At 37.5% G+C, this 10438-nt stretch overlaps 2 protein-coding genes across 2 annotated transcripts; one reads left to right on the top strand and one right to left on the bottom strand.

Moving 5' to 3' along the window:
* Nucleotides 1-796: 796 nt before the first annotated feature.
* LOC109568922 (olfactory receptor 52D1-like) lies at nt 797-1750 on the top strand. The gene has a single exon (XM_019974280.2). The coding sequence runs from the start codon at nt 797-799 to the stop codon at nt 1748-1750; it is 954 nt and encodes a 317-aa protein (XP_019829839.2).
* A 430-nt stretch (nt 1751-2180) lies between these two features.
* Nucleotides 2181-7139, bottom strand: LOC109568923 (olfactory receptor 52E1-like). The gene is made up of 2 exons (XM_019974282.2): nt 6222-7139; nt 2181-2234 (listed from the first exon to the last, which is right to left on the bottom strand). The coding sequence occupies exons 1-2, from the start codon at nt 7137-7139 to the stop codon at nt 2181-2183; spliced, it is 972 nt and encodes a 323-aa protein (XP_019829841.2).
* Between the last annotated feature and the right edge of the window lie 3299 nt (nt 7140-10438).

The following is a 10438-nucleotide window of genomic DNA, read 5'->3' as shown; positions in this document are numbered from 1 at the left end:
GCGGCTACAGTCCTTGGGGTCGCAAAAGAGTTGGGCACAACTTAATGACTAAACAACAATCCCAAAAAAGCAAAGGAAGCTCAGAATACAGGTTATAACAATATTGTAATTTTTATCTACTAGAGCAAACACAAATTCTGGGGCCAGATGTGGGTCATGAGCAATGCAATGAACTGATCATTTTCTGACACACTGTAATCAGGCTCACTCTTGCCATCATCCTGCATGAATCCCATGTTAGTTTGAATTAACCCCCTTCTGTTTATTCTACAACAGTCCCCCAGGACTGCAATATTTAAATCTCAAAGCTACCCACCTCCTATAATTTGGCATGTGCCCAAACTATTATAACTAAAATCTAAAATAAAGTTTATTTTCCATTCAAAATACTCTATCACCCATCCTGTTTCATTCTGGTGTGTATCTTACAATTGCATGTTTGTTACTAAATCATCCAAACCCATGACTCTTACATAGTCTTCAGCTTTCAACTGATATCCCTTTCTTCTTGATGGAAGATTTGCTTTCATATATGTAACTCCAGTTTTTTGATATCTAGATATCTTTTCTCATATAGCATTTACAGAGCAGCCACATTGAAATTTATAACTCTGAAATAATATTTCATACTCAGACAGATAATGAAATAATTTCTATCAAAATATTTACAGACATTGTATTTATTCCATAGACTATAATTCTCTGCATTTTGGCTAACTTCTCAGAGGCCTCAAAATTTATGTTCTGATTTGTTTGCATTAGATGAAAATCCATGAAGGGAAAACTGAAACATCTGATGATTACATCAGCAGATAATAAGACTGATATCTATCCATCAACCTTCATTCTCATCGGCATTCCTGGATTAGAGACTGCTCACATCTGGATCTCCATCCCCTTTTGTGTGATCTATCTTTTGGCCCTACTGGGAAACTGCTCTCTTCTCTTTATTATCAAGACAGATTCTAGCCTCCATGAGCCAATGTACCTCTTCCTTTGCATGCTAGCTCTGGCTGACCTTACTGTGTGCACTACAGCTGTGCCCAAACTTCTCAGCCTCTTCTGGTTCCATGATGGAGAGATTCGCTTTGAAGCCTGCCTCACCCAAGTGTTCCTGATTCACTCTTGCTCCACCATGGAGTCTGGCTTCTTCCTGGCAATGGCTTTTGACCGTTATATAGCCATTTGTAATCCACTGAGACATGCATCTATTCTGACACATTCTACAATTGGGTGCATCGGTCTAGCAATTGTATTCCGGGGCACAGTACTTCTCTTTCCTCACCCTTTCTTGCTACGGTGGCTTCCCTACTGCAGAAATATCATTTCCCATACCTATTGTGAGTTCATGGCCCTCATCAAGATTGCCTGTGCTGAGACCAGAATCCGCAGAGCCTATAGCCTCATTGTTGCCTTTCTTACAGGAGGAGTGGACTTCATATTGATCATTTGTTCTTATGTCCTCATACTCCACACTGTCTTCCATCTCCCATCCAAGGACGCCCGACTCAAGACCTTGGGAACTTGTGGCTCTCATGCCTGTGTGATCTTAGTGTCCTATACTCCAGCCTTCTTCTCTTTCCTTACTCACAGGTTTGGGCACCATGTGGCGCCCCATGTCCACATATTTGTGGCCAACATTTATCTCTTAGTCCCTCCCATGGTGAACCCCATTATCTATGGGGTAAGGACCAAGAAGATACGAGACAGGTTTCTTAAATTTTTCAATTTTTCAAAGTTTCTGAACTAAATCTTTTTTATTCATAAGTAATATCTGAACAAACATTATATTATCTAACTGTGAATGTGTGGTTTCTTCATCAAGAACTTCTTTTAATTGTTTGAGGGCTAAGGTTTTTCTATGGGAAGTAACTTACCCAAAGATGAGTTATTACATTATTACATCTATGTTGTCATAGTCATTAAGGCAGGTATAGTACCAAGTAAGGCTCTTTGTCAAAATAATAAAATATTGTTTCAAAAATGGAGAATCATATGAGGTAAAAAGTAAGAGAAATTTAAAATCAACATGATTTATAATCACATCTTTGGCTTACAGTATAAAATTTACTACTAGATTTAGAAATTTCCAGTTCTTCCTTCTTGACGAAATATACTTCATTCTCAAGCATATGCTTTAATACTTTCCTAGTCAGAGTCTCTTGGTGCTACCTTCTCTGTTATCTGTTCACCAAAATTTTCTTCAATTCACCCTCTTCTTGAATGACACTTCTCTAACTAGGCAGTTCTATTCTCTAGTTATTACATTTTATTAGCCTTTTCAAGTTATTCTCCTACAGTCTTTTGGAATCTATTATTAGTTGAATAGGCTCGTGTTGACCAAATTATCCTTATTATCTTTTCTCTTTGTCATTAAATAATTTTGCTTTTCTTGATGTCTTAAAGGTTCACATGGGGCTTCCCATGTGGCTCAGTGGTAAAGAGTTTGCCTGCTAATGCAGGAGATGCAATAGATGCTCAGTCCCTGAGCCAGGAAGACCCCCTGGAGAAGGAAATGGCAACCCACTCTAGTATTCTTGCCTGGGAAATCCCACGGGTAGAGGATCCTGGTGGGTGGCATTCAGGGGGTTGCAAAGAGTCAGATGCAACTGAGCACACACCACACAGGTTCACATGGGTAAATCTCATAGGCATCATGCTAACTGATAAGTCAGACACAAGAGAATACATGCCGTATGGTTCTATGTAAATGAAAATCTAGAGAAAGTAAAACTATGAGGGATCATGTTCAGGCATTCATATTTTCAAGTTCCCTAGGTAATTCACAGATGCAGCTAAAATTCAGCTTCAGATGTGCACAGAGAAATTAGTTGACCAATGGGGAAATATTTTAGTCAAGTACTTTACCATTCAAGCTAAAAATGGAAAGTGAATCAGCATTTATTAAGCATTTGCTAGGTTCCAAGCTCTTCATTTTGTATTTTATATACATAAAGACTTAACTCTTATAATATTTTCTAGGGTTAGTTATCATAAATATCCTATATTAAATAGTTCAACAAACTCATATTCAATGGGTTAGTGAGTCGAGGAGCTAGAAATGGAAGTTTTTTCCAGCTCTAAAACCATAATTTTCTTCTAATCTCATAGTAATTCCATATATAGATATACATTCTTAGCCGCTACACTATATCCAGTTATATTACACACTGATATGTAAGTGTGACAAGTGCTATGATAGAAGTATTAATACAAAATAGGCAATTAGCCAAGGCTATGGGGTTTAGAAAATCATAAAAGTGTTCCAGAAGGATAGGACATCAGGAACATTAGGTAGATAATTAAAAGTCAGTGTGGATTAGGTCAAGTCAATTGTGTGTGTGTGTGTGTGTGTGTTTATGTGTGTGCCCATGCGTGCCCTTGGGTGTTGGATAAAGGGAAATGTCCAGTTTTGAGTTAGCCAATTCTACATTCAAGCATCTCACTTCCTAAAGATTATCTGATTTCCCCCCCTCTGGCAATGAACCATTTTGATTAATAATCAAATTTCAACTTTCCAGAATAATAGTTCTCAAGATTAAGGAGGCTTAAAGTCTCTTAAGAATACAGATTGCTCAGACCTATTCTAAAGCTATTAAGATTCAGAACTTCTGTCACATGTCTCATAAATAAAATCCTATTTTCTTTTGATAGATCAAACTGAGTACTTATGATTCAGTGGTCCAAGCTTTGAGAAATACTGTTGTAGGAAACTGAGAATGAACACATAAAGGTCCTTCCACTTAAAGGATGTAACATGATTTAAAATTCCTACCAGGAGTTATAGCTTTTCATTAGAATATAGAAACTTAGAAGATGTGTCCCTAAAAACTTATAAAAAATGCTAAATAATCAAAATCCATACTTTTCTTGAAAATGTCAGATGACTGAAATTAGAGAGCAACTAACCAACACAAAACCTCAGAGAAGATAGGCAGAGCCAAAGATGTATGAAACACAGGTCCATGCTTACCAGCCAAGATGCCATATGCCATACAAGCCTGTAAAAAAGAACCGGTTCAAATTTTCAGGTGAACTCCTCACAACTAAGTGTAGACCCACTGAGAATATAAAATGGCTGAGGGCCATCTGTGTACGACACAAATGAGAATTTAGACCCACTCAGGTTTTCTCCCTAGAGCTCAGCCAGGTACTCTTGGAAAGCCTACTCTTGGAAAGTAGGACTAGAGGCCTGAGAAGACTTGCATCACGGAACAGACTTGGTAGATGGGAGTGGCATCTGCTGTAGGATGGGGACTATACCTCACCCAGTTCCTGTCCCCTAAGCATCAAGTGAAGATCCATTGCCTGTGAGGTAAAGGAGTAGAAACAGACTCTATAATCCCAGGCTGAAGCAGGTTCATCAGAAGTCTCCTGCAGCCCTGGGGGAGGGGCAGAATCACAGGGAAATCTGCACTTTCAATATCCAGGAACACTACACCTGCCTGAGACAGGCTGAAACAGAAGACAGCCCCATCCTTCAGGTCCCACCAGCAGAATCACTGGGTTCAAGTAACAAAGCACTGTGCTCTGTTCCTGAGGGGGTGTGAAGAGCCTGGAGATTGGTCTTGTCTGTGCCACAGGAATAAAGGGGTGATCCAAAGCTGATACTGGGATAGACATTAGAAAAAACCTTCTCACCAGCCCTCAGCCTGAGTAAAAGGTAAAGTTAGAGAGATATGAATCCTGTGACTCATTCACTGAGGACATTCAAAGAAATCGCAGGAGGAAATGGATGGCCTTAGTAGTCCCTTACCAATTTAAAGATTTGAACCTGTAGTGAGCAAGCTTCTAACACAGAAGTCTCCAGGCCTAAATAGCTACACTGGTGAGTTCTACCAAACTTATAAAGGTTAAATACCAGTTCTTCACGAATGAACAAAAACATACAAACAGACTGAATACTTTCCAAATCACTCAAGATAACAAATTAGGCTATACAACTAGAGTCCATGTCATAAGTAGAATAAGTGGATAATTAATTGTCTAGAACCACAGTAAGGTTCTAGAAAATCCAAAGCATAACTGTTTGTTTTTTAATAAACCCAAGTTCACGGTGTGATGTTAATTAATGCAAACTCCAATAATTTATGACATTATATTTTCCATTGCAATAAAAATAAGTGGAAAATTTTTCTTAAAGTGCCTTCTATAGAACAAGTGTCATAGTATGGTTGGGGGATAATTTCAAAATTTAAAATGAATAATTTATTAATTAAAAGCTCTGAGAGTCCTGCAGTAAAATATAGCTAAAAATTTAGTTTTATTGGCCAAGAGTTACAAACATATTTTCCCTTGAATCTTTTCTACAAATAATGTCAGTAAAGCCATATAGGAATAGAAATAGTGAGTGATAGTGCATGGAATTAGAATTTCATCTTAAACACACACACACACACAAACACAGGGATAACACTGGACTTGAAATCTAAGGCTTCCAACATTCTATTAGGATAAAACTTTTCTATGGAGTGGCAGAATGGCAGAAAACACAGAGACAAACTGCTTAAAAAATAAGGGTTCCTTTGAAAAGAAGTATCAGCAAGCAAGACTCTGTAAGAACTCATCCATTAAACAAGCAACACAATACAGCTTAAAAAAAAAAAAGAAAAGAAAAGAGAAAAACTACACCTTTACAAAGATTGTCAACTTTCCTCAGTTTTGTTCATGGAAAATTCTAATCTTCACACATAGCATATACACAGTGTCAATTTTATATCTTCTAACATTAACATGGCAAAGTCAAGAGCAGCATTCTTTTTAATAGGGGTTCCAGGCATATGGGAAGTGCTCCAGCATCTGTTACTTTAGAACTAGCAATGATCAGCGTAACTCATTTATTTTTGTTTAAATCAATATATAAAGATCTTTTTTGTTTGCTTGTGTTATTTTGCAGTGGGGGCAGCATGGTTTAGTTTCAAACTGATGGTGACTATGGAATGTGATGTGCTTTGTTCAGTCATAGTAGAAGCAAAACAAAGTGTTGGTTTTCTTCCATGTGAAGAGGCTGAATTATTTTCAAACAATGGAAATTATAAAACACCTTTATTAATGCATTTGACATGATTCTAACTTTTAAATTTAGGTTTGTGAAGGAAGCTGACAGGCCTTCTCTAAGATAGGCCTCTATTGCTTCCAAATATTTCATTTTGACCATAGACTGCCACTCCCTTCTTAGATTTGATTCTTTACCAGAGTTATGCTTTTTTCTTGGAAAATACTTTCAGCACATGCTCTTTAATCTGTTTAGTCCTGACACCATAGATTACAGGGTTGAGAGCAGGTGGAATGACTACATAGAAATTGGCCAGAAGGATGTGGATGTAGCGTGGTATATTCTGGCCAAACCTGTGGATCATGAATGAAAAAAATGCAGGGGTGTAGAAAGCCAGCATCACACACACATGGGAACCACAGGTGCTGAGAGCTTTGAGCCGGGCATCATGGGAAGGAAGTTGAAATACCGCACGGAGGATCTGTACATAGGAGACGACAATGGCTACAATGTCAAACACCAAGACAGAGACAGCACATAAGCCATAGATGATATTGACCTTGATGCTGGCACAGGATAGGCGGGCAATACCCATGTGCTCACAGTAAGTGTGAGGTATGATTTGGTGCCCACAAAATGGTAACCTTAGAATGAGCGGAACAAAGGCAATGACAAAAGTCAGAGGTCTCAGGAGGACTGCCAATGCAATGATGGCTACCACCTTGTTTGTCAGCACCAGTGTGTAGTGAAGAGGGTTACAGATGGCCACATAGCGATCATAGGCCATGGCCACGAGCACAGCCGACTCCATGCCAGTGCATAGGTGAATGAAGAACATCTGGACAAGGCAGCCCTCAAAGGAGATTTCCCTCAGCTTGAACCAGAAGATGCCAAGCATCTTGGGGATGGTGGATGTGGACAGGCCCAGGTCAACAGATGACAGAATGGCTAGGAAGAAGAACATGGGCTGATGGAGACTACTTTCAGTCTGAATCACAGAAAGGATGCTAGTATTCCCAAGTACAGCTGTCAGATACACAACAAAGAAAGGAAAACCAATCCATATATGCATATGTTCCAGTCCAGATATCCCCAGAAGAAGGAAATAGGAGGGATGAAATAGTGTGGCATTGAGTGAGGCCATCATTTGGGGATCTTTTTGTAGTGAAATATTTCAGAGACCAAGATCTTCTCAGTCAGAGAACATGTCTCATCCTACAGAGAAAATGAAGAGATCAGTGAAACATCTACTATAACTGCTGGCTTTGTTGCATCATAGAGGCCTGAAAGTCTATGAAATTTAATGGTAAAACGTGGCCACAAGATTTTAATGTGCTTCATCAAATCCATTCATTCAACTGAATTTTATATTTTAGTTCAACAAACATTGCGTATCTACCATATCTGCACTGAGTTCTATGCTAAGACTGAATGCAAAAGATGAGTTAAACAAGGTATATTTCCTGATGGAACTTAAAATGTTATTGGTTGAAAGAGTCATATGAATAGGGCATTCAAATTAATAAAATAATTTTAAGATAAGTTGTTCCCTTGCTACTTGGGTACACAAAATATTTCCTGAAAACTTCTTATTATTTTATAGAAAAACTAGTTGATTCATGATTATATATTTTATATACAAAGTAGGAATACATCTTAAACATAAGGAGAAATGTATGGTATGTGAATTATATCTCAAAAAAAGCTATCCTTAGAAAATGACAGCCATTATTATTCTGAATATATCACATTTCTGACTTAAACATACACAATGCACTATTAAAAGGAACTATAAATGTAACAAGAACTTTGTAAGACAGCTTTGGATCTGTGCTGGCCTTCCACTATTTAAGCCACCCAAAACCATTCCTCATGTCGTAGTCATCTTCTGGTCTCTCCTTTCTTGTTATTTCTAACATCATAAAATAGCCTTTTATGAAGTTTTATCAATGAAGCCATGGGAAACTTCATCTCTGGATGATCTTCTTAAACTGGGTCTGCTTAGTATGGCAATGATTGCAGGCAAATGGAGCCTGCTATTTGTGTCTTCCATATATATACATACACACAAATGTTAATGTTCAGGTTTATAAAAGATCACAAAATAGTCAAGTAAAATGAGTTAATTTATACATGTCACTCTCTGAAATGAAATCTACCTTTCATTTTACTATACAAAGTTGTCACCATGATATATCACCTTAATAAGTCTGAGCACACTGTAATTGAGTTGTTTCTTTCTCTTTCACACTCACATACTCTGTCTCTCAATAGAGAGAGAGTTGGATAGACATATACATAAAAGGGACATATGCCTGTGCAAAACAGGGAGACACTGCATTAGACAGGTAAACTGTATTAGAACAATCTTTCAAGGCATGAAAGTGTGTGTGTGTGTGTGTGTGTGTGTGTGTATGTGTGTGTGTGTTGAAAGGGCACATTGCTGTTTGAGCCTTGGACACATTGCATGAGAAATTCTACAAAGGAGACTTTGATCCCAGATGGAGATAAAACTGTGAATTAAGATAATTAATCAAAAGCAAGTAAATTATAAGATTGAGAAAAAATAAAAGGGATATGGAGAAAGAAATAAGAACTATGTAGGAAAAATACATATCAAGAAGGATGATGTTATAAGGAGTCATATTTATTTATTGAATTTTTTAAATTTTATCTTATATTGGATTATAGCTGATTAACAATCTTGTATTAAGGGATGGTATTTAAATTGAGGGGATTTGGGAAAGAAATGAAGTAGAATCCTATCATCAAATTTCTCTTCTGTGACTTGAGTTCAGCTAACTTAGAGCTTAGTGTTTGGGAAACAGCATAATATTTAGGTATAGATATTAGGAATTGAAGCCAAATGCTATTGCTCATTGTCATGTGAATTTAATTAAATAATCACTCTTCTTTTAGTCTGAAATTCCTCCCCTATGAAATGAGGTTAAAATGTTGATATCACTGGTTGTTGCAAGGTTTACATGGGTCATAATGTGTTCATCAAAAAATAGCTACAGTTACTGATTAACCTATTGATGAGAACGTGATAAATAGAGAGCTATAGTGAACTTGGTTCTGCATATCTCAACTTGTCAGGTAATTCTTACATCAGGGCAGACTTTAAATCCTGATACTCAATTCATTTGCATATAAATATTTTGATAGAGTTCATTATATTTATCATGAAGTACATCTGATTACCCTTATCCTTAGACATTTTCACAGATATATGCATTACATACTTGGAGATTGTCCTACTTGAAACGATTAGGACTATGTTCTAGTTGGAGAAAACTATCAAGTTGTTTGGTTATGTTTTACTAGGATGTAACTGGTGAGGGATCATTTCTGAATAGTTGAAGTTAAGTTCAATTATAGTTTTCACTCTGTGTTGAATATAATCTCAGGATGGGGGCATTTCTCCAACCTTCATATTGGTTTAGAAAGGGTTGATGGTGAGAAAGAAAACACAAAGAGAATTTCGATAGATAAGTAAATAGATTAAGAGTCAGGTTAGCAAAGAGCTCTAGTGCACAGGAAGAATGTCACAAGTATCAAAAGATATATGAGCTGCACACAGAGAATGTTTAATAATGTATTAGAAAAGTGAAAGCAGTAGTTGCTCAAGTGTACATAGAGGATTATACCAACACATTTTTATAGTCAGCTCCCTTATCCCCTCCCCTCAGTTAGAAAGCTTTGCTTGCTTCCCCCTATCCTACCACCTACCATTCTTTTTCTTGTGCTCAGCTGACCACAGAAAAAGATTTTCACTTCTAAAAACTAACTTACCTGAAGAGATTTCTAGAGAAGTTAACATCCTTTTGAACTCCCTTTGCTTAGGTGGGAGGTTTCATGGTTTGGTGATCACAGCCTCCAGAATGAGACTTTGGTTGTATTGGGAACACTCTAAGGTTGGGAGAGAGAAGAACAATAAAGCTCTGAGATCTGAAATAACTCCTTTTTTAGTGAAATAGAACATCACCAGAACATCACCACATCCTGATCCTGGACCCAGAATTTTGATTTTAGTATTGTTTATTTTCAAAGGAAAATTATTATTGTTTTTTTTTTTACCTTGTAAAATTGTTAAAAAAAATTTCTCAACAGGGTTCTTGGGATTGGGTCTAAATTCTTAATCCTAACTCCTTGAGATGACTGGGGCTGATCCAGGCCACATGATGTATAAAGCAATGGCTGCATAAATTTGAATCTCTCTTCTTAGTATTGTATAGCTACCATTTTGATTCAATATTGGCCAATGCAGGAGACACAGAAGATGGGGCTTCAGTCCCTGTGTTGGGAAGATCCCCTGGAGGAGGAAATGACAGCCCACTCCAGTATTCTTGCCTGAAAAATCTCATGGACAAAGGAGCCTGGCAGGCTACAGTCATCAGTTCAGTTCAGTCATGTCCGACTCTTTGCAACCCCATGGACTGC

This window comes from Bos indicus, chromosome 15, assembly GCF_029378745.1.
Source record: "Bos indicus isolate NIAB-ARS_2022 breed Sahiwal x Tharparkar chromosome 15, NIAB-ARS_B.indTharparkar_mat_pri_1.0, whole genome shotgun sequence".
NCBI lineage: Eukaryota > Metazoa > Chordata > Mammalia > Artiodactyla > Bovidae > Bos > Bos indicus.
Note: the sequence above shows the minus strand (reverse complement) of the source record. Positions and strands in the feature narration are given on the sequence as shown.

Excerpts from the sequence above, each read along its gene's own strand:
- LOC109568922 (XM_019974280.2), top strand. The coding sequence starts at position 797 with ATGATTACATCAGCAGATAATAAGACTGATATCTATCCATCAACCTTC.
- LOC109568923 (XM_019974282.2), bottom strand. The coding sequence starts at position 7,139 with ATGGCCTCACTCAATGCCACACTATTTCATCCCTCCTATTTCCTTCTT. Across the intron at positions 2,235-6,221 it reads TTAAAGAGCATGTGCTGAAA|AGAAGTGTCATTCAAGAAGA; the intron begins GTATTTTCCAAG and ends CTGCCTAGTTAG.